The sequence below is a fragment of the Paramisgurnus dabryanus genome, chromosome 5, assembly GCF_030506205.2.
Source record: "Paramisgurnus dabryanus chromosome 5, PD_genome_1.1, whole genome shotgun sequence".
NCBI classification, from domain to species: domain Eukaryota; kingdom Metazoa; phylum Chordata; class Actinopteri; order Cypriniformes; family Cobitidae; genus Paramisgurnus; species Paramisgurnus dabryanus.
In genome coordinates, this window is record NC_133341.1 from 48,786,524 (window position 1) to 48,811,238 (window position 24,715).

Sequence of the window (24,715 nt, forward strand, 5' to 3'; positions counted from 1 at the left end):
CTGCCTTTGAAGTGTGTCCGAAAGCATTTCTCTTAGCCGCCTTAATGCCTTAAGGGGGTTGCGCAGCTCAGCGTCGCGAGTCATGTCTAGGACAACTCGGAGGTATCGTAAACCGGAAGTGCACATTAAATAGCGCAAGCTTCGTCAGATAGACCCTTTTACTGTTTTTACGCAATATTGACATGGTAGCGTATGCGCGCGCATTTAGGCAACGGAAGTATGGCAAGAATCAGCAGTGAAGCAACACATATAGAGAAAGTTATTTTTAAAAGTTGACTTTATCAACTTTTTCAATACAGCTACCACATCCGTGCACTATAGTGGAGTGGATAGAAGACGTTAGCAGAAGGCCAAAAATAGTTGCCAGATACATATATACGTATATACGTATATTATATTAGTGCAACCAAACCCAACAACCAGACATTTTGATGCTGGGAAACCGTTTTAATAAACTTTCTGAGTTGCTAACACGTTAGAACCAATGGGAATAACACCACTTTTGTTGCCCAAATGCGCGCGCAGGCTATTTGATCATGTGAGCTGTAAAAGGGTCTATAGCATCTACTTCAAAGTGCAAAATATACGTTAGCAGTCAATGTTAATTGTTAATGATTTAGGACAAATATGATGTTATTTAATGTTAAACTATGTGAGTGGCACTCTGTGGCGCGACAGAGATTTGAGCAACTTCCTGAGTCGCAGATGGGCGGCAAGAACAGGCACCACCTGTCGGCGCCGGTGTGCGTATACTCATAGAAAGCAATGTGTTCGAGTTTTTTTTTAGAACGGCACGGCTTGGCGCTGAGCTGCGGGTAGTGTGCGACCCCCTCTAGAAGTCATTGGCTCATGAGGCAGAGAGGCAACAAGTCTAAGTTTTCAGACGCAGCCCTTGTTTCGTTGCTCCCTATTTAATCCCCTTGTAATCATTGTCATGTGCTTGATCATTTTGCATTTTCCTTGTGAATAGTCCAGTCAAGTGTGTTAGTCTAGTCTTGTCTAGTTCTTTTTAAAGATTCTTTGTATGTTTATCTTCAGGCTCACTGTTTTGTTTCTAGTCTAGTCAGTTTATTATTACGTTTAGTGTTTAGTCTGTCTTTAGTTTTATTTTCTTGTTTTATGTTGTTTGCCCCTCGTGGGCTTTGTTTTCCAGTTTTGTTATTAAATAAAGGGTCTTTTTTAACCCCTTATTGTGTGCGCTTGGGTTCTGCCTCCAAATTCCTGACAGAAAACAATGACCACATGACTGCATATTCCAATACATTGTTGATGATAAAAAAGTGCATTATGAAAGGACCCTAGAAATGCAAGCTATGTGGTTAACAAAAGCTCTTTACAGATTGACTTGAGAAAAAGAGAATTAGTGTAAAAGATCTACAGTAATTATGCAGGATGGGTATCCAATTGTGTTTTGACGTTAATCTTGTGACACCTAAGAACATTTCACCATAATAGCCAACGTGCATGATTACAACATCTCTTATTTAATTTGGTTTTACTTGTCTGTTTTAACATTTTTCATTTCTGCTCTCATAGGGTGCTATTATTGAGAAATGCATCCTGGCTAAAGTACACAGTCGCTTCATTGTGACTCTGGCCTATGCTTTCCAGACCAAAACAGACCTCTGTCTGGTCATGACCATCATGAATGGAGGAGACCTCAGGTGTTTGTTTATACAGTACTGTGTACACGTTTTATGCACGCAAAATATTATCCAATATGTGGCGAACTTACCCAACTTATAAAACACTGAAGCATCCACATATCTAAAAACAGCAAAAACTTTGTGTACAGTATGTTTTGATCTTCGTTACAAATCTGATCTCTAACAAAAGTCCTTTTACAAAAATGTAATTATCTCTGCTTTTTGCTCAAAATGTGATATTTTTTAAGAAACCTATTCAACCTTTTGCAGAATCTCTTTTGCCCAATTCTTCATAACTTGGAAATCTAAAAGGATAATTTCCTACTAACACCCTTAAACAGAAGACATCCCTGCTGAAAAAACCAGCATACCAGCAAGACCAGCATATGTTTTGGTGCTGGTTTGCTAGTGAACACCAGCTAAACCAGCATCAAACCAGCATTAGCACCAGCTAAACCAGCATTAGCACCAGCATCCCATGCTGGTCATACCAGCATATGTTGTGTTTTGGTGCTGGTATGCTGGTGACCACCAGCTAAACCAGCATAGACCAGCATAATTCCCAGGCTGGTCCATGCTGGTTTGATGCTGTTTTTTTCAGCAGGGATGGTATTAAAACAAAAATTTTAAGTATAAATCGCTGTATCGGTGAGCACAGAAGTCAATGTATTTTTAGCATATTAAAGGTAGGGTTTCACATTTTGAAAAATGCTAACGGTAGCCGCCTAGCAAGATCCCACCCTCAAGTCAAATCGCCATCCAAAGTCACGCCTCTTTCAAAACACATTAACATGCACAGATCAGACGGTCACATCTCATGTCTCATTCACCAGTGAGAAAACTTTGCAGTACAAAGTGAATAACATTTCCAAAATAACCATCAGAATGGGTTACATCAGAATTAGTTTAAGCACACTTACGGTTGTGTAGACGTAGTAACTATATCGTTATGCTAATACGTAAACGAACACAAATTTCATAAGCAACAGAACCTTTCATCAAAGTGGAATATCTGAATCCATCTCAATACAAACATATCGCTTACCTACCTTACCAAAATAAACAGTGCAACGACCCTTTCAGACCATTTGCCTCCTGAAGCTGTTTGCATCTCGTGGTAAAGCAGTAAAGTTACCGATGTTAATTTGGGTTTTTGCTCTTTGCTGATCCAGGAAGTTTTTGCTGTTGTTGTTATTAAAAGATGTCTTTCGTTTTGTGGCTCCTGTGCAGGTTGTCAATTCAGCACAAAAGTTTGCTACTCTCGCTGTTTACAGACAGGAGGTGAGCGCACGTGAACGCGGCGATGACGTATGGTGTCTGCGTGGACTCGCTGCGCAGTGGGCATTCAAATTACGCTTACGCATGAGGGACAAAAAAGGAAACGTCCGTTTGGACAGAAATCTATGATTGGTTGAACATTTTTTGGTCCTACGCCTTTCACAGATGACATAAGTTTCTACAAATACATTTAAACAACTTAACAAAGTGATTGCTATCAGGATGTGAGGAGACTTTTAACCAGCAAAACTAAAAATGTTTCAGGATCAAATTTGTTACCCTACCTTTAATTTGTTTTAGCATCCCATAAAAAGTACAAAAGTACTGTGGGCGTTATTTTCAAATTCTTATTGAAGACATTCTAAGTCAAAGATATCTAATAGGGATGCCCCGATACCACTTTTTTGGAATACGAGTACGAGTACGGGTGCTTGCATTTCAGTACTTGCCTATACCGAGTACTTAATAAAAAACATGATTTAAATTTACAGGTAACAGCTTTAGTCATATAATTTAACAAAAAAACAAAGGACTAGTTTTCCAGTTTGTTGTAAACTCTCCCTCTTTGGACAACACAAGAGGCATTAACCCCTTACACGCCGCTCAAACATAGACATTTCTCAGACCGGGGCAGTGGCGGTTCTAGACAAATTTCACTAGGGGGGCCAAGGAGGGGCCAGTGTTTCACCAGAGGGGCACATTAAAAAATGGCAAGAAAAGATATTTAAAGATTATAGGGGTGGTTACAGGAATTAGTTTAAGACAGGACTAGGCCTTAGTTTAATTAGGAAATATAACTAGTTTTAACAAACATGCCTTACTAAAAACATTACTTGTGTGCATTTTGAAGCAAAACTAAGGGCACTGATGTATTTTAAGATATGTCAGTGCAAGTTGTTTTCAGTTTGGACAGCTCTTCCATTTATTTTAGTCTAGGACTAGTCTAATCCCTTTCCGGGAAACCACCCCTTTAACTTTATTTTACTTTACAATCATATAAATAAGAGTGAGTGCAGGTGCAAAAGAGGAGCTGGGGTCTCATCAGCTCCCTTGTTCTGTCAGGGCACTGTGATTAGGGAGTCTGCCATTACAGCAAACGTTAGTTACCAAAAATTCCATGCAATGCAAAAACAGTGAGCATAGATGGTCCCCATTTTCACCTGACCTTTTCTAAAGCCCTCCAACCGAAAAACATGTGAGCCTACTCAAACTTTATGATATGCAAACTCTTTTAAAGAAAAACGTTTGTTTTAGTTTACATATAAACACACATTACTAGACAGTTAGGGACCACAATCTACTCAATATTTAAAATAATATTCATTTTAAATTTTAAACAATTTTATAAGTTACATTTAATTATATTCCTCCAATTTTATGCACGTATATGTAAGAGCATAATTACAGCGCTTTTTACAATGTACTGTTTAAAAAGGCAGCGAGATGTTGGTTTTGCCGGTTGTTGATGAGTAACAGCTGTGATTAATCACAACGCGCTTAAGCAGCCACGTCACAGGAGAACAAGTGAACAGTGTCCCAATGTCAAGTGAGCTAGAGTCCTTACCAGTGCCCAAACCTGCATACACATTTACAACATCGGGAGATTGGGAACGAATTGAGACACTCGCCGAGCAGCACCTGCAGCCAGCTACAGTGGTTGTGTGCGCCGCTCTAATTTGCCCGTGTAGAACGTTGCGACGTATTACTTCCGCTTTTGGCGCTCGCGTGTAAAATCAAAATAAATGTATACTTTTTTATACGGTCAGCACGGGGTGGCCACAGGGGTGGCCAGGGACATGTCTGCAGAGGCACGGGCCACCCTTGGCCTCCGTGTAGAACCGCCACTGGACCGGGGTTATCGATTCCAGGTATCGGGGGACTTTTAACGAGTACGAGTACTTTAGAAAATGTGGTATCGAGGCCGATACCCGATACCAGTATCGGTATCGGTGCATCCCTAATATCTAAATAACTGATTTGGCCAGTAACTGTAGCAGCTTTGCTCTATTCTAGTACAACCTGTAGAGATACTCCAAGCAGCAGCACTGATATTCTGGACATGTAGTGTTCTCTTTCAGTCGGTCACCACGACGTCACATCGTGACCGACGAATTGGGAACCACTTCGTGGGGACCTATCTACTTGGAGAAACTAACAAAACTAACGAACTTGGCATGCAGGTATTTGCATAATGATGACGCCGCCCAGCCAGATGTGTATATAAGCAGCAGGTGCACAATACCAAATCAGCTTTATTTGCTTTGAAAGTCTGTAGGATTTCTGCTCACAAGAAGCTATTCTAAACTGTCACAGAAGTACACTGCTCGCTCGAGTTGGTTGGATCTAGCGCCACAGCGGAAGTATTTGCAGTTGTCACCTCTTTTTTCTCAGTTTTTACTTGAGTTGAGTGTGTGTGTTGCCTCTCCCCTGCGTGTTTCATCCCCTGCGGAAGTTCCGATGGAGACGAGCGGCCCGTGTTCTACAGAGTTCTCGCCCATGTAATGCCTTCTTTGGATGTCATGTCTACTGTAGCATCATAGGGGGGGGGGGGGGGGTCACTCTCGGACGGTGATCCATTTTGCTCCCTCCTTCGGGCAGGGTTGCAGAGCCTGTGTTTGACCCTGAGATGGCAGCCCTGCTCGCTCGGGCGGCGGTCGGCTTGGAGTGAACTTAACCTCTCCCACCCGAACCGTCCCGCCTCGATGATTGGTACTTAGGGGGTGCTCGGGCTGCCCTTCCCCTGTGCCCTTCTTCCCCCGTGCATCCCCCGTGCTCTTCTTCCCCAAGGTGCATGAGGAGTTGACGCGGAATTGGAATTGGCAGTATCAGCCCTCTCCGTTGACCCCTCTTGAGGGTGGAGTTGCCAAGGGGTATGTCGGTATCTCATCAGTGGAGCGCCCGGTCACGATGCAGTTGTGTCCACCAGGTGTCGCTTCATCCTGGCGGGACCGGCCTACTCTGTCCTCACGGCCTGTAAGCATTTGTCAGGGCTCAGAACCGCTGCATACCAGGCTTGCCATGGCATTGCTACAAGTCCACCAGGCTAAGGCTCTAAGGGGCTTGCACGAGGGGGGTTACGACTCAGCTGAGTTTTCCGAACTCTGTGCGGCTACTGATCTGGCGCTTCGTGCTGTCGGTCATGCGATGTTTACATGGTGGGAAGGGTTCCAGAAACTCGAGCGGGCTCATAACCCCACCTCGTTCTCCGTCTCTTCCAGGCCTTGAACTGGGGGGGCAGTCAGGATTTTTGGGTGGGCAGCCATTTTTTGACTGAAATGATTCATACACTAAAATTATGGATGTTTCAATCCAATATTATTTTGCATATGTCTTATAATAAAGGGCCATTACATGTCCTTTTGCACATTTAAATTTTAAAAGTAGATGCACCGTAAATGCGATTAGATTTATAATGATTTACAATGACCTTGCGGGTGACAGCTCCTCCTGAACTTAAAAGTCTGTAGATTTTTGCGTGTGAAGTTTTTCCTCAAACGCGAGCTCAATGAGCTGACGAATGATGATGACAAAACCACCAAAACTGGATTTTAAAACTGCACATGATGCTCAGCTGTTACAATACAGTATATTTACTGTATAACCATCTTATATCATTTATATCTACTGTATATTATGCCACAACCAAACTGTATATTCTAATTTTAATAAACAGAACTATGTCTAAAAAAACACATTAAATTCTCCTGGAGACTTGCCTTTGGCTGTTGTATTTGAATTTATAAAGGTGAGTCTAAGAAAAGATAAGGGGCTATGTTGGGCATGTTTTACTATAAACAAGTTTTATTTTAATATGTGTTGTGTTATAATGTTTACGTAATACTAAATTGCATTGCTTCTGATATTTTAAAGATTTTTTTAGTTACCGTCATAAAGAACAGTAGTACTTTTCCTGTGAGTTAAATACTGCTGAAGAGACTTTAAGTTTGAATTAGCTAATCAGACAATAGCGTGTGGGAGCCGTAGTAACTAGTGTTTGCCAACAGAAGACGTTTTTGTTTAAAGAGACTCTATTTTTTATGGTTGGCTGAACATTTTTGGGTGGGCAGAAGGAAAATCTAGACCTGCCCTGTTCTCTTCACAAGAGCATGGGAGGCTCGCACGGGCTCATAACGCGCCACCCTCCTCTTTCTCCTTTGCCAGCGAGTGCATCTAGCGGCTTGGGACATCCTCAACAGAGTCTCACCTATTCTCCGACCCATCAGCAGGCTCAGGTGAGTGTTACATCACACAACACAAAAACAGTTGAAACGCTTACTCGGGCGATCACCTCCGCCCCTCCTGCCATGGGTACACCAGTCGTGCCTTTAGTCCCTCTCGCTTCCCAGCCCGTCGCGTTGGCTTTTACGCACGGTCCGTCTCGGCTATGTGATTCAATTCTTCCGGCACCCCCAAAAATTCTCAGCCATTCTTTTTACTACAGTGAAAGCTGTCCTACTGGCAAAGGACACGATCGAGCCGGTTCCTCCAGCTGGGACCCAAGAAAAACGGCGGGTTGTGACTGATCTCGTACCTGCGTACGCTGAACTGTGCACTCTACAAAATGTTGTTCAAAATGTTGACGCCCAAAAACATATTTCCATGCATTTGTTCAAACGATTGGTTCACATCCATCACCCTGAAGGACGCCCCATGTATTCACCAAAGTAGTGGAGGGGGCATTAAAATCCCTGAGAGAGAAGGGTGTGCACATTCTCGCATTTCTAGACGATTGGCTCATAATAGCGCAATCACGTCAGACGCTTTGCGATCACAAGGTCTTAACTCTAAAACACCTCGCTCAATTGAGTCTTTGGGTCAACTGGGAAAAGAGCAAACTTTGCCCCAGTGCAGAGGATCTCTTGTCTCTGTACAGAAGTGGACCTGGTCGATTTAACAGCACGTCTAACAGATGCGCGTGTACAGTTGATACTGAATTGGAAGGAAGGACCTTTTTTCTTAAGAAGGGGGCTATGGAGCGAATTTTGTGCCAAATTTTTACAAACAAATCCAACATTCTGCAAACAAACTCAATCTGCTTTGCAAAGGGAAAACTTGACTCGCAAACAAACAGAAAACGCTTTGCAAATAATAAAGGCAATTTGAGAGAAAATGCAGAGGTGTTACAAATATGTACTGTGTTTTGTAAATGTGACCATGATTTTTTCACAAATGTGACCATGATTTTTTCACAAATGTGACCATGATTTTCTCACAAATGGGACCATGCAATCCAAAACAGCAGATGGCGCTGTTTCAACTTTTTCAGGTATTAGAAAAAACCCCAGGGGAAAAGCCCTGAATTTTAACGTACATATCACCCCTGCAGTGGCGGTTCTAGCCAAATTTCACTAGGGGGGCCAAGGAGGGACCAGTGTTTTACCAGAGGGGCACATAAAAAAATGGCTAGAAATTAAATTTAAATATTATAGGGGTGGTTACAGGAATTAGTTTAAGACAGGACTAGGAATTAGTTTAATTAGGAAATACAACTAGTTTTAACAAACATGCCTGACTAAATACATTACTTGTGTGCATTTTGAAGCAAAACAAAGGGCACTGGTGTATTTTAAGATATGGCATTGCAAGTTGTTTTCAGTTTGGACAGCTCTTACATTTATTTTAGTCTATGACTAGTCTAATCCCTTTCCGGGAAGCTGCCCCGTAAACTTTATTTTACGTTACAATCATATAAATATTTATTTAATACAAGAGTGAGTGCAGGTGCAAAAGGGGAGCAAGCCTACTCAATAAACTTTATGAGATGCAAACTTTTATAAAGACAAACTTTTGTTTTAGTTTACATATAAACACACATTGCTAGACCGTTAGGGACCACAATCTAATCCAGTGGTTCTTAACGTTATTCCTGTAGGCCCACTGCCCTGCACATTTTGTATGTCTCTTTTGTCTGACAGTCTCAGTTCAGTTCATGGAGATCTCTTCTAATGAGCTGATGATTTGAATCAGGTGTGTTAAATAAGGGAGACATACAAAATGTGCAGGGCCTCCAGGAATAACGTTAAGAACCACTGATCTAATCAATATTAAAAATAATATTTATTTTAAATTGTAAACATTTTTATATGTAACATTTTATTATATTCCAACAATTTTATGCACGTATATGTAAGAACATAATTACAGTGCTTTTTACAATGTGTAAACTTAAAAAAGTTAGCGAGATGTTGGTTTTGCCGGTTGTTGATGAGTAACAGCTGTGAATAATCACAACGCGCTTACGCAGCCACGTCACAGGAAAACAAGTGAACAGTGTCCCAATGTCAAGTCAGCTAGAGTCCTTACCAGTGCCAAAACCTGCATACACATTCTCAACATCGGGAGATTGGGAACGAATTGAGACATTCGCCGAGCAGCATCCGCAGGCGGCTAAGGTGATTGGGTGCGCCGCTCTTATTTGCTCGTGTAGAATGTTGCGTCGTATTAGTTCCGCTTTTGGAGCTCGCGTGTAAAATCAAAATAAATGTATACTTTTTTATTTGGTCAGCACGGGGTGGCCAGGGACATGTCTACAGAGGCACGGGCCACCCTTGGCCTCCGTGTAGAACCACCACTGCACCCCTGACAGTGGCAGCAACTGAATAAAGACATTTCATTTGTCGGGCTTCATTCTGTTAATCTCACTGAATTTATTGTAAGTGTAAATAATAATAAATGTTTGTTAATAGTAAACAAATTCTGTGTGTCAAGACATTGAATTCAACTTACAATGCTTATCAAAAGATGCAGGATAATAAATGAAACTCTTTGGAGAAAGTGTGTGGTAGGGACATAATAAACCCAACATCGGCTGTCTGGACAGAGTGGCCAGTTCAAGCAACAGTAACCAACCAACCAGGATCATAGTCATTTGAGCACTCCTGACAAGATAAACTTCTACAAAATGTTAATCCTTTTAAAGTTGGTCTTAGCTTGTCAGGCTAGGACGACCATTTTAAACCAGCTTCTTTCACCCTAGCCAAGCTGGCAAAGCTTCCAGCCTAGTCAAGCTGGTTTGGGCTGGTGTGATCAGCCTGACCAGCTACAGTATAAAAGCAAAAATCCTTCTAATACTAGCTTAAGCTAAAACCATGCTGGAACACCATCTTGAACCAGTTAACCAGCATAGGCTGGTATTAGTTGTTATTTTTCTGCAGAGAATATAATACATTTTATTTATAATGCACTTTCTAGAACTCAAAGCACCATAATATAAGAGATTCTCAGGAACATACACTTACAACAGTAAACAAGTTAGTAATAATCATTTAGCAATAGTAAGCTATTTTAAAAGGATAAGTCTTTAAGGATCACTTAAAACAGTCCAGTGATGGTGAGTTTCTTATCATCAAAAGAAGAGAATTTCAGAGACAGAGAATTTAGAGAATCAGAAGGGGTATAGGGATTGACAATTGCAAATGTATTGAATTCAGATGGAATTCAATGTCTTTACACACAGAATGTGTTTACTATTAACAGACATTTATTATTATCAACACTTTCAATAAATCCAGAGATTAACAACATGAACTCCAAAAAATTAATTTTGTCTTCATTCAGTTGTTGGCACTGTCAGGGGTGATATGTAAGTTAAAATTCAGGGCTTTTCAGGGAGACGGGCTTCTCACATTTGTGAGAAAATCATGGTCACATTTGTGAGAAAATCATGGTCACATTTGTGAGAAAATCATGGTCACATTTGTGAGAAAATCATGGTCCCATTTGTGAGAAAATCATGGTCACATTTACAAAACACAGTACATATTTGTAACACCTCTGCATTTTCTCTCAAATTGCCTTTATTATTTGCAAAGCGTTTTCTGTTTGTTTGCGAGTCAAGTTTTCCCTTTGCAAAGCAGATTGAGTTTATTTGCAAAATGCTGGATTTGTTTGTAAAACTTTGGCACAAAATTCGCTTCATAGGGGGGCACAAAATGGCACCCGCGCCCCGACCTCTGGAACCTCCACGTGTGGTAGCTGGATGGGGCGGGGAGATTCTAAGTGATTTACCGCAAGTGGTATCTAACACTACTGCTGCAGTTCGAGCGCCGTCTACGAGACAGGCTTATGCGCTTAAATGGAATCTGTTCTGCTTTCTTATCTCCAGCACCTTTGGAGAATAGGCTGTCATCATCTACTATCGCTGCGATATCGGATGGTAGATCTGTGGGTCAGCACGACCTGGTCATTAGATTTCTTAGAGATGCATGAAACATTGATCCTTCGCACCTTCCCTCTATTTCTCCTTGAAATCTGTCCGTGGTGCTGAAAGCCTTAAAGGACATTCCCTTTGAGCCTCTGCATACTGTGAGTATTGAGTTTCTTACGATGAAAACTTTAACACTCCTTGCATTGGCTTCCCTTAAGAGAATAGGGGATCTCCATGCATTTTCGTTCGAAGATTCCTGTCTCCAGTTCGGACCTGCTGAATCCAGTGTAACTTTGAGACCCAGGCCCGGCTACATGCCTAAAGTTCCCACCACTCCTTTCAGAGATCAGGTGGTCAGCTTGTAAGCTCTGCCTTTGGAGGAGGCAGACCCAGCCTTGGCTTTGTTGTGCCCTGTTCATGCACTACGTGTTTATGTAGACAGAACACAAAGCTTTAGAACCTCAGACCAGCTCTTTGTCTGTTACGGTGGTCAGCAGAAAGGGAAAGCTGTCACCAGGCAGAGGATGTCCCATTGGATTGTGGATATTATAGCCCTTGCATACCAAAAGCAAGACATTTCTTGCCCATTTAATTTACGTGCTCACTCTACACGTAGCGTGGCATCATCTTGGGCATTGGCTCGCGGTTCCTCTCTAACAGACATTTGCCGAGCTGCAGGTTGGTCACAAAGACGTTAGGCTCCTCCACTGCCTTGATAACTGATGTTGCAGAGCATTGGCTGTCAGCTTTACCAGATGTATTCCTTGTAGTCCTGTGTTAGCTAGGCATCCACAGTGTGTACCCTATGTGGGTTTCTATGTGCGTATAGTCTGTGGGGATAAAATCCTCCATGATTTCCCGTACTGTTCTTAATAAGTCGCTTCCCCAGTTCACTGTTCACTATCGAGGGTTAAGGAACAAGTAGTGACCGGCCTTCTGCATTCAGCTTCTGTCTGTCTCTCCAGTGGAGTCGGAAGGCTCATGCAGGCACTGGAATGATCCAGGTGCAGTGGCGTTTTGGTAGGGATTCCCAATTCGTCGGTCACGATGTGACATAATAGTGATTGACTGAAAAGGAACGTCTCAGTTACGGATTTAACCCTCGTTCCATGAAGGAAGGGAATGGAGAAGTCACGTCCCGTCACCACATTGCTGATACCAGGCCAGGCACTGATACTTGGTTTTCTCAGCAAATAATAAAGCTGATTTGGTACGCACCTGCTGCTTATATATGCACATGGCGGGGCGGCGCCAGCATTATGCAAATACCTGCATGCCAAGTTCATTGACGTGTTGTTAGTTTCTCAAAGTAGATAGGTCCCCCATTGGTTCCCAATTTGTTGGTCACGACGTGACGCCTCCGTTCCCTTCCTTCAGGGAACGAGGGTTACATCCGGAACCGAGACGTTCATTTGCATCACAATTTTACAACCCAATTTCTTTAGTCTCGACTTACAAGGCCAGCGGGTTATTTGTACACATGTGGTTAACATCTTCCGATATGGTTCTGCAATGTATGGAAATTTGTAAAATATCCAGACAGTTAATACCTTAATGCGAGTTATCAGGGACAGGGTCGAGCCCTGCATTTCAGACCAAGCCCGACCTTTTTATGCCCCTCGGGTCGGGTTTCGGCCAAATTTATCGTCACAGCTGATACGCAGGCCGGACCTCAGGCTTTTTTAGGCTTCTCCATCTTTTTATATTTTAAGTTTAATTAAAAGAACCTTTTGAAAGACATTGATGATTGCAAAACAAACAGGAAAACGTTTAACCTATCGCACTAGTGACCTTCAGCACACCAGGAAAAATTATAAATGGAAAACTAGATTAAAACCTTGGGTACTGTGCAAGGGCGTCGGACTGGGGGTAAAACCAGTACAGATTACCAGGGCCCCAAAGGAAGAGAGGGCCCTTGAAAAGTCTGAAATATATTATGGGGGTGGGGCATGGGGGCCCATCAGGATTGCCTATGCATAGGGCCCGAGATCTTGTGCAACGCCCCTGGTACTGTGCATAATCTATGCACACAGCATCGAAGACATAATCTTTAAGAGACATCTCCCCGTATTAATGTAAGAAGGCTGTGTGTTATTTTTTTCTTGTTTGTCTTAGTTTAACTGTTGGATGGATACATGAATAGCCATGTTCTGTGGTTAGTCCTTACATTGAAAAAAAAGCATAGCGAAGTTGTAAGAAGGCAACCTGCATGTTTATTCCGTTTCGTGTTTATTTCGTTTTGTTTTTTATACCCCTTTTCATTATATTTCTACCTGTTGCAACTGTGAGCAGTTGAGCAACCTGCCTCCACTTTTTAAAAATAGTGTGTGTTGATAATAAACGTTTAAACTAACATTGTGATATGCTGAAAATATATATTTTATATAGATGTTATTATAGGCAAGTGAAGTGTTGATTTGAGAGGCTCAATTGATCAAACATGTCGTCAACTTGCTTTCGGCTGCAAACTGCTTGATTATAATAAAAAACTTAAACAAACAAAAAAATGCTCTAAAATGTGAGTAAAAAAAGGAATATAGCTATTTTGATATTTAAAAGAAAACTGAACTGCTTTAATTGCGGCAAGAGTAGTACAACTGTGTAGGAATCTGTGTAAGGAGTTATTTTTCGCTATTTCTGCAGATTTCTTTTATCAAGATAATTTCATCACTTTTACAACACACTGTGTATATATATTTATCTTGTAAACGGATTTAAAATAATAAATAATTGTCGCGTCATGTAGCAACAAACACACGCATGTGATGCAGTCACTAATGTCTGCCGTCACAGATTTCTAATGGGAGGATTAAAAAGGTCGGACTCGGGCTGAGAATTCTGATCGGAATGCTGTCGGGCCAGGGCTGGTTCAGGGCCTAGATTTCAGGCCCATGCAGGGCTCTAGGACAGGGGTGGAGTGGGACCAAAAAATCTACCCGGAAATTTCGTAAACCACCCTCAGTGGTCAAAAAAATACATAAAAAATAGGGTAGAACCTGCTCATAAACAGTATATAAACAGGTATACTGCAAAGTTACCATGCTAATTATTATTTATGATATACAGTGAGGAAAATAAGTATTTGAACACCCTGCTATTTTGCAAGTTCTCCCACTTAGAAATCATGGAGGGGTCTGAAATTGTCATCGTAGGTGCATGTCCACTGTGAGAGACATAATCTAAAGAAAATCCAGAAATCACAATGTATGATTTTTTTAACTATTTATTTGTATGATACAGCTTCAAATAAGTATTTGAACACCTGTCTATCAGCTAGAATTCTGACCTCAAAGACCTGTTAGTCTGCCTTTAAAATGTCCACCTCCACTCCATTTATTATCCTAAATTAGAAGGACCTGTTTGAGGTTGTTAGCTGCATAAAGACACCTGTCCACCCCATACAATCAGTAAGAATCCAACTACTTACATGGCCAAGACCAAAGAGCTGTCCAAAGACACTAGAGACAAAATTGTACATTTCCACAAGGCTGGAAAGGGCTACGGGGAAATTGCCAAGCAGCTTGGTGAAAAAAGGTCCACTGTTGGAGCAATTATTAGAAAATGGAAGAAGCTAAACATGACTGTCCATCTCCCTCGGACTGGGGTTCCATGCAAGATCTCACCTTGTGGGGTCTTATTGATCCTAAGAACGGTGAGAAATCAGCCCAGAACTACACTGGAGGAGCTGGTCAATGACCTGAAAAGAGCTGGGACCACTGTTTCAAATGTTACTGTTGGTAATACACTAAGATGTCATGGTTTGAAATCATGTATGGCACGGAAGGTTCCCCGGCTTAAACCAGCACATGTCCAGGCCCGTCTTAAGTTTGCCAATGACCATTTGGATGATCCAGAGGAGTCATGGGAGAAAGTAATGTGGTCAGATGAGACAAAAATAGAACTTTTTGGTCATAATTCCACTAAACGTTTTTGGAGGAAGAAGAATGATGAGTACCATCCCAAGAACAACATCCCTACTGTGAAGCATGGGGGGTAGCATCATGCTTTGGTTTTTTTTTCTGCACATGGGACAGGGCGACTGCACTGTATTAAGGAGAGGATGACTGGGGCCATGTATTGCGAGATTTTGTGGACCAACCTCCTTCCCTCAGTTGGAGCATTGAAGATTGGTCGAGGCTAGGTCTTCCAACATGACAATGACCCGAAGCACACCGCCAGGAAAACCAAGGAGTGGGTCTGTAAGAAGCATATCAAGGTTCTGGTGTGGCCTAACCCGTCTACAGACCTAAACCCAATAGAGAATCTTTGGAGGGAGCTCAAACTCTGTGTTTCTCGACAAGCCAGAAACCTGAATGATCTAGAGAAGATCTATGTGGAGGAGTGGGCCAAAATCCCTCCTGCAGTGTGTGCAAACCTGGTGAAAAACTACAGGAAACGTTTGACCTCTGTAATTGCAAACAAAGGCTACTGTACCAAATTTTAACTTTGATTTTCTCAGGTGTTCAAATACTTATTTGCAGCTGTATCATACAAATGAATAGTAAAAAAAATCATACATTGTGATTTCTGGATTTTTTTTAGATTGTCTCTCACAGTGGACATGCACCTACGATGACAATTTCAGACCCCTCCATGATTTCTTAGTGGGAGAACTCGCAAAATAGCAGGGTGTTCAAATACGTATTTTCCTCACTGTATGTGGAGATAAATAAACTTTTGCAAATCTGCTGATTTGATCCATTCATGTCCTGACCACCAGGCTAGAGATTTTAAACATCCTTAATCCACACTTACTAGTCTATCAAATAATATCTCAAATATATTGTTTTGTGAAAAAAAAGGATGCTTTGTTATATTGTTTATGCGATCATAACCAATCACACAATCATTTTATACGCAGAAGCAGCAGTCAGCAGCTGCAGTTCACTCGAATCCGACTTCATACATACAGCAATAAACAGGTGTTTGGCGGCTTTTTACATCAAAGGCCGACAGGCTATGCCATTTGGGGAGGGACCGCTCACTGATTTTTGTAAATCCTGGACATGGTTGGACCTGCCAAACGGTTGTGCACTTTTATATACTTTGTTGAGCATAGAGGCTGCACAGTTTGACCAGCGGGAAGCAGCGGCCAGACGGTGTTGCTAATATAACTCGCAATGTATAACTATTATCAGACCGGCCCACTGGGAAGAGTCCTGACTCTCCTGATTGGCACTATGCTACTGATAAGGGATGTGATTTTTTTGTATAAATATGGATTTCCATATTTTTTACTTCGGTGGGATAACTTGTCTAAGTCACGTAAATCCGATGAGTTTTATTTTTGTGAGGGTGGGGGTATGCGCCTTTGTTTGTTTGTAGACGCACGCTTTGCTGTCATCAAACATGTCTCTCTGACATTAGGTTTGTTCGACAGCAGGGGACTTCATAATATCATCGTGGCTGCTGCCACCATGGTACAGCAGCAAAGTCCTTGATTATTACGCCCGAATGAGAGTATAGTTCCTAGCCATATCTGCCTAGATCAACTTTTAGTTTTCCGTCAGTTTTAGTACACAATGTAATTAGAGAAGAGTCAGGTTTTAAATAATAAAAATATTGAAACTCTTTGATCATTTTTGAGTGAGCCAATGAAATGAGCCATTTTTTTTTTTAAAGTGGAATGTTCCTTTAAGACTATTTGCGCCACAAAGATGCTAACGTGAGCTGTTTTCTGTGCGTACAAACACATTTCTCGATGCTTAAAAGGATATATAAACAAATTATCTTGTAAAACCTCAGTCTTGGCAAGTATTGTCATAAAAACAGTTTAGTGTTTATTATAAGTGAACATTTCAAAGAATTTATAAAGTGACAGTTACCTTTATAATAAAAGGGTGTGTTTGTGTCAATCAAACTACAGAAGACAAAAGAAAAATCACTTCTGTAGCTTTAAAAAGATGAATTATACTTAACTTATAGAATGAAAACAGTGTTATTATTTATTTGATTATATTTCTGTACATAAATAATACTGTCAACTTTATTGTAATAACTTATCTCTTGGCAAGATAAATAATAGTAAGTTGAAAAAACTTGTGTTAAATGTATAATCTAAATTGTCCGTCAGAATTAAATAATTATAATGATTATAATGCATTTTTTGTGTGTGGGTATGTTAAGATCTGCATTTTCTTTCTGCGCTGGGGGGTCTGATGTAGGGTTCCTTCCTTGTTGACAAAAGAAGCTTTACTATACTGTAAGGACCAGAGTACAGTAGCTCTTATGGGCTCTTTATGTGCACTTGCAAGTAACCACCTAGCAACCAGGAACAACTTATTGGTGACTTTTCTTTGGCAAATACCACATGTAGATTCATTTCAGAATGTAAAATATATAAAAAAAAAATTGTACAACTTTCTTTTGTTCTGTACTACAGATTCCATATGTATAATGTGGATGAGAAAAATCCAGGCTTTAATGAAACAAGAGCTTGTTATTACATGGCTCAGATCATCTGTGGGCTTGAGCATTTGCACCAGCACAGGATTGTGTACAGAGACCTCAAGCCAGAGAACGTTCTCTTGGATGATGCAGGTGAGAAACACACTTGCTTATTTACCTGCTTGTTTCTCCTGTCCTGCCTTTACTGTAGGGATTTTTAGATTTCCATCTAAATGTTTTTGTTTTAGGACATGTACGTCTGTCTGATCTGGGGTTAGCTGTTGAAATACCGCCAGGAAAAGATAAAACACAAGGATATGCTGGGACTCCAGGTTAGAGTCCTTTAAATTCATGTATACTTTCTATGTCATCAACAGAGGAGAAACCGTATCTTTAACTAATTTAATTGCCAACTGGTGCCACTTAGTGTATTTGTGATTTTTCCATTTAGTGGCAAGGTGCTTGGAGATGGAAGTCAAAACAATCCCTCCCTCTTATAGTTTCTGAAATTAATGTACATTCACCTAAAGGATTATTAGGAACACCATACTAATACTGTATTTGACCCCCTTTCGCCTTCAGAACTGCCTTAATTCTACGTGGCATTGATTCAACAAGGTGCTGAAACCATTCTTTATAAATGTTGGCCCATATTGATAGGATACCTGTAGCATCTTGCAGTTGATGGAGATTTGTGGGATGCACATCCAGGGCATGAAGCTCCCGTTCCACCACATCCCAAAGATGCTCTATTGGGTTTAGATCTGGTGACTGTGGGGGCCATTTTAGTACAGAGAACTCATTGTCATGTTCAAGAAACCAATTTGAAATGATTCGAGCTTTGTGACATGGTGCATTATCCGCTGGAAGTAGCCATCAGAGGATGGGTACATGGTGGTCATAAAGGGATGGACTTGGTCAGAAACAATGCTTAGTAGGCCATTGCATTTAAATGATGCCCAATTGGCATTAAGGGGCCTAAAGTGTCCCAAGAAAACATCCCCCACACCATTACACCACCAGCCTGCACAGTGGTAACAAGGCATGATGGATCTATGTTCTCAATCTGTTTAAGCCAAATTCTGACTCTACCATCTGAATGTCTTAACAGAAATCGCAATCAGACCAGGCAACATTTTTCCAGTCTTTAACGGTCCAATTTTGGTGAGCTCGTGCCAATTGTAGCCTCTTTTTCCTATTTGTAGTGGAGATGAGTGATACCTGGTGGGGTCTTCTGCTGTTGTAGCCCATTCGCCTCAAGGTTGTGCGTGTTGTGGCTTCACAAATGCTTTGCTGCATACCTTGGTTTTAACGAGTGGTTATTTCAGTCAAAGTTGCTCTTCTATCAGCTTGAATCAGTCAGCCCATTCTCCTCTGATCTCTAGCATCAACAGAGCATTTTTGCCCATAGGACTGCCGCATACTGAATGTTTTTCCCTTTTCACACCATTCTTTGTAAACCCTAGAAATGGTTGTGCATGAAAATCCCAGTAACTGAGCAGATTGTGAAATACTCAGACCGGCCCGTCTGGCACCAACAACCATGCCACGCTCAAAATTTCTTAAAGGGGCAGTGAATTTGTTGATGTTTTATACTGTTGTCTGATGTCTAATTATGATGTTTGCGTGGTTTTTACATTCAAAAACATCAAAAGCAATAAGTAATATGTTATTTTGTAACATGGATAAGTGGCTCTCTGGAGAAAAGCTTCGTTTGAAGGGGCGGGCCGCATTGAAGACCTGGACGTAAACGCCCACTGCTATGATTGGACAGCTTCATTCCCCATCATTCCATGTGGGGAAATGTTTTAAAAACATTAATGTGTAAAAATAGCAGCCGGACACATATATGTTTGACCCACAAAATATTCTGGGTGCTAAAGATGATACACATAAATGACAATACGTATAGTAAAGTATAAACAAAACCTTAAATTCGACATGACTAAATTACCATATACAACACAGTAAGCGCGTATCAGAATCTAAACACTTATAAACATCAATAAGGAGGGATATATCTAACAGTATCTAACTGTATTCTGTGAGGTAAGTTGGCTAGAGATTAAGGGGTGTATTCCTTAGGTTGTTTATGGTTAAATCAATAAGATAGAAAATAGAATAAAAATACAAATATTCAATTTATATTGTAACATAAGAATTGAATCCTAAAGAGTAACCATATTTTACCCTTTCAGTGATGATAGATAACATGAGTAATTCAAAGTAATTAAGTAAACATCATTTTTTCCCAGATTGTATTATTTATAGTTACAGCAATGGTTCTCAAACTGCCCCCCCCCCAATTTTATTAACATTTTGTAAAGTACATTATCAAAAATTCTGTGTAATTAAACCTCAGAACAATAAGGCTACTAACCAACAGCACCACATTGTAGAATTAAATATGTTTTGTGTAAAACAAATGAATAGGTTTTAGATTTTTTTGTGTGTGGGGAGGGGGCACGAAGGGATGCACCTTACACAAAGGCGGACGGCACGCTTAAAAGGTTACAGGATCAGATCTTATTTATTGGTATTTGACCGTTGATATGTAGTTAATTCATAGTTATTTTAAATAAGTCTTAGTTAATGTATTGTTCACCAGGATTTTTCTACATGCAGTAGTTAATATGTAACTAGTTTTTACTTAACCCAAACATTAGTATACTATTAACTACTGATTAGTTAATCGTTCTTCTTTATGAGTTATCAGTAGTGATTTCAGTGTTAATGCAGCACTAATCATTTGTTCTCCATTAGTTCCTGTGTAACTAACTATTAAGTATGGACCATTATTTTAAAGTGTTACCAAATAATGTAAAATGTTTTAATTACTGTGTATACGTTACTGCTGGGTCATCTTTTGTCAGATCCAATATTAGTGGTGCTTTTAATCACAGTCTCTCTGCAAATCCAGCATCGACTTAAATCCGCAGTACACAAAGTAATCAAACACTCCCCACGCAAGCTGGAATTTCTTCAAAAACAACCTTTATCCACGCATTCCTAATGTTATGTTCCGAGCCTCCAATTTAAAGTATTCAGCTTCTGTGTTGCTCCCACGCGGTTCTTCCACAACCCAAGACTCCGTTTCCATGGTTACTCTATCATAACAGATCACCGCGCCAAAATAAAAGTCTCTCTGAATTTTTTTTAATTTAAAAGTCATTTTGGTTACATTTGGCAATCTTTAAAGACATGTTTACTGATTGTTGAGACACACGTGTGTCACGCGAAGCTGTGGGCGAGGCTTCAAAAGTGATCATTGTATTTGGATTCGGGGAGGTGATTCAATTCTACTTTGACGTCATATTTCTCCGAATTCCACACTCGGCTGTAATACTGGCTTGGTGCCAAAAACTGTTATATTTCAGTAGCATGGATGTTTTCAGTTCTGAAACTTGCAGGATGTTCATTTAACTATGATGACCTCTTATATAACAAATTATCAAGTTAAAATTGAGTATTTGATTCACCGCTCCTTTAAATCACCTTCTTTCCCATTCTGACATTCAGAGTTCAGGAGATTGTCTTGACCAGGACCATACCCCTTAATGCACTGAACCCTGTAATATTATTGTTTAGGAACAGACAGGAGATGCATGAACATGTAACTTTACCTAACCCCCTGGGGTCCAAAAACGCGGCGCCGCGTTTTGACGTGTTTTCTCCTTATCATGGCAGAATCAACTTAAAATACTCCATCATTAATAATAATAATACACTTACGTGTTTGACATCATTTGAAACTGTGAAGGGTCTTCTTTAATATGTGTACATTCACAATAACAACAGATCTTTGTTTTTTGTCAAATAAAGAAAATAAACAGGGTGCGCATCCAGACATTTCTGTCGCCGCCACCTCTCAAAACACGTTACAAAAATCAATTGAAACTCCGCGAATACTCAACACACAAACATGATACACATATCCAAAGAAAGCCTGAAATATCTATTTTTAAACAAGCTAATTATAATAAAAAACAAATATTGCCTGTTTATATAATCTACATTGAATTAAAGAGAGTACCGTTTTTCCTGGCTGACTTCATTATATTTAATGCGGTCACGCCCACAGGCGGTACACGCTGTTGACATGGTAATGAACAAAAGAGCAGTTCAAGCCATAAGAGAGTTTTATCAAATTTAAAGACTTTACCGCATGTTTGGATTATAAACTTTATACACACACGTGAGGAAGATCTTCATTTATGTCTGGACATGGATGAAGAGAAGCATTAATCTTTAACGTTAACGTTACCTAAGAAGAAGAAAAATGGAGAACGCACTGGAGGAGGATAGATACTTGAAGTAAGTAACAGTTAATTTATCCTCATTTATATTTGCTATCATGTAATATGCTTATGGCTTATAACTCTCTTACAGGTCTGCATGTCATGATTTCGGTCTTACCGGCCGCTTTGTCTTTGTTTCCTTATGTGTTGTGTTTTGTTTTGACAGCTCCACACATGCGCGCCTCCCACCTGGTGATCTCATTATCGCTGACTCTTCTCACCGGCGTCACACACCTGATTCTCATTTTTTGCCCATTCCTGTTTGATTTAAATTCCCCTCGTTTCCGCAGTTCTTTGCAAGTTCGTCTTTGTATGTTCATGCCCACTAGCCTTGTCTTGTTCTAGTCTAGTCGTGTCTTGTAAAGTTTTTCTAATTATTATCTGTGCTCTCCGCTGCCTTTGCCCCTTCAGATTTCCCTGTTCAGTTGTTACTCTCCTGAGGATTGGTTCCTGTTATTGCCTTCACACTGCTGAATTTAATCTCTTCACAGCTCTCTCGCTCGCTCGGCTGGAGTGGCAACAGCCGAGTTTGCACTCTGCCTGTTAGAGGATCTCTCTGAGCGCTGTCCAGCATCTAAGCGCTGTCCTGCAACAGAGCGCTGTCCATCATCGCCATCAGCTAAAGGCATTTTCAGCTGGCTAACTCTCTCTCTCTGTGTCTCGCCAGGATCAGATCTCAGTGACTTTCGGATTCGTTAGTGGATGTCCTACGGCCGAGCTGTGTTTCCCACTACTTCTGAGATTCCCGAAAGGATACCGCTGTGACCAGCCGTTCCAGTGTTGTCTTCTCTTCACACCATTCACACAAGGACACAGAGTGTTATCTTCTATACATACTGACTAGTGTTTTCTCCTTTTATTCTCCATTTATTCTGATCACATTGAGTGTTGTCTCATATACAAATATATTTTGTGAATAAACTCCTCTGCGCTGGGAATCCTGTGTTCTGTCATCCCTATCAGGACGAACTTACCAGTATGGATCCCGCGGAGGTTGACACACTCCGGACGGCGCTCGCCCAGCAGGGGTCATGGTTGGGCCAACACTCTGCCCGTCTCACTACCACTTCTCAGGAGGTTGAGGATCTATCCTCCCGTACGGCTGATCTTTCCTCCCGTCTTGACCAGGTCCGTCATGACGCCACCCAACCCAGTCAGCAGTCTGAGACGGAGCCTCATGCCAAAGCCCCACCACCTTATGATGGCAATCCTGCCTCCTGCCGGGCATTCTTATCGCAATGTTCCTTGGTTTTTGCCCTCCAGCCACGCCGCTATTCCTCTGAGCGCACCTGGGTTGCGTATGTGATTACCCTTCTGGTAGGCAAGGCTCACGAGTGGGCTACGGCCGTGTGGGATGCCCGCGATCCTTGATGTTGGTCCTTTGACGAGTTCCGCGAGGAGATGGAGAAGCTCTTCAACCGCTCAGTGCGCGGGGACGCTGCTGCGGCTCGGCTGGCCCATCTTGTTCAGGGGAGGCACTCAGTCATCGAGAACGACATTGAGTTTAAGACCCTAGCGGCTGCCTGCCATTGGAATGAAGCGGCTCTCCAGGATAAGATCGCCGTCCACGATCTTCCCCCCTCCCTAGATGCCATTATTGACCTAGCCCTTTGGATCGAAGCCCGGAGGATGCTTCGCAATCAGCGCCCCTCTCTTCGCCAGCGAGTTTTCATGGACAAGACCACCGCTTCCCCTCTTCCTCGACTTCACCACCTGTCGAGCCCGAGCCCATGCAACTGGGGTGTATGCGCCTTTCACAGAGAGAGAGAGATCGGCGTCTGTGCCTCTATTGCGGGAAACCCAGACATTTTGCAAAGACCTGCCCGCTAAAAGCCGCTGCCCATCAGTAAGTCCGGGAGTCCTGGTGGGCATCACCTCTTCTAAACTCTCCCCTGTTTCCAGTACCCAATTCCCCGTCACATTGTTCATCGCTGGGCGTGATCATTCGTCCACCGCCCTTCTCGACTCTGGAGCGGAGGGCAACTTTATTGATGAAGCTCTGGTTCGCGCCTGGCGTATCCCGGTTGTCCCTCTCCAATCCCTCTTGGATGTCTGGTCCCTTAAGTGGCAGCAGATGGCGCGGATTACACATTGCACTTCTCCTGTGAGTCTTTCTGTGTCAGGTAATCATCGTGAAGAGATTGTGCTGCACATCCTTCATGCCTCTCTATCTCCTATTATTTTAGGGCATGCATGGTTGGAGCAGCACAATCCTCACGTTGATTGGCAACGCAATACTATTTTATCGTGGTCGCAGTCTTGTCATGTGTCTTGTCTTGGTTCTGCTGTTTCTGGTTCTGTTCTCTCTCATTCTCAGGTTCCGGCGGTCGATATGACCGGGGTCCAGGTGGAGTATGCTGATATCGCCCAGGTGTTTAGTAAAGCCCAGGCCACCTCCCTTCCTCCCCACCGGCCATACGATTGTGCTATCGATCTCCTCCCCGGCACTTCTCCGCCTAAAGGTAGACTTTATTCCTTATCGGGTCCTGAGAGAAAGGCCATGGACCAGTATATTAATGATGCCCTTCATGCCGGTCTCATCCGTCCCTCCACCTCGCCCGCAGGGGCGGGGGTTTTCTTTGTTGAAAAGAAGGACGGCTCCCTGCGTCCTTGCATTGACTACAGGGGCTTGAATGACATTACTGTTAAGAATAGGTACCCTTCCTTTAATGTCTACGGCTTTTGGGCTCCTGCAGGGAGCGCAGTTCTTTACTAAACTAGATTTGCGCAATGCCTATCATCTGGTGCGTATAAGAGAGGGAGATGAGTGGAAGACAGCATTTAACACCCCTACCGGACACTTTGAGTACTGCGTTCTGCCGTTCGGGCTCACAAATGCTCCCTCTGTCTTCCAAACTCTGGTCAATGATGTGCTGAGAGACATGATCAACAAGTTTGTCTTTGTGTACATAGATAATATTCTCATATTTTCTCCCTTTATGCAGGAACACACTCAGCAT

At 41.8% G+C, this 24,715-nt stretch overlaps 1 protein-coding gene across 1 annotated transcript in view; it reads left to right on the forward strand.

Annotated features, from left to right (window-relative positions):
- Positions 1 to 24,715, forward strand: part of grk1b (G protein-coupled receptor kinase 1 b) — a 36,285-nt gene that overhangs the window by 2,630 nt on the left and 8,940 nt on the right. The window contains exons 2-4 of the mRNA XM_065284605.2: positions 1,537 to 1,664; positions 17,453 to 17,610; positions 17,706 to 17,789. Of these exons, the coding sequence (XP_065140677.1) occupies positions 1,537 to 1,664; positions 17,453 to 17,610; positions 17,706 to 17,789 (370 nt within the window). The remainder of the gene's footprint in view (positions 1 to 1,536; positions 1,665 to 17,452; positions 17,611 to 17,705; positions 17,790 to 24,715) is intronic.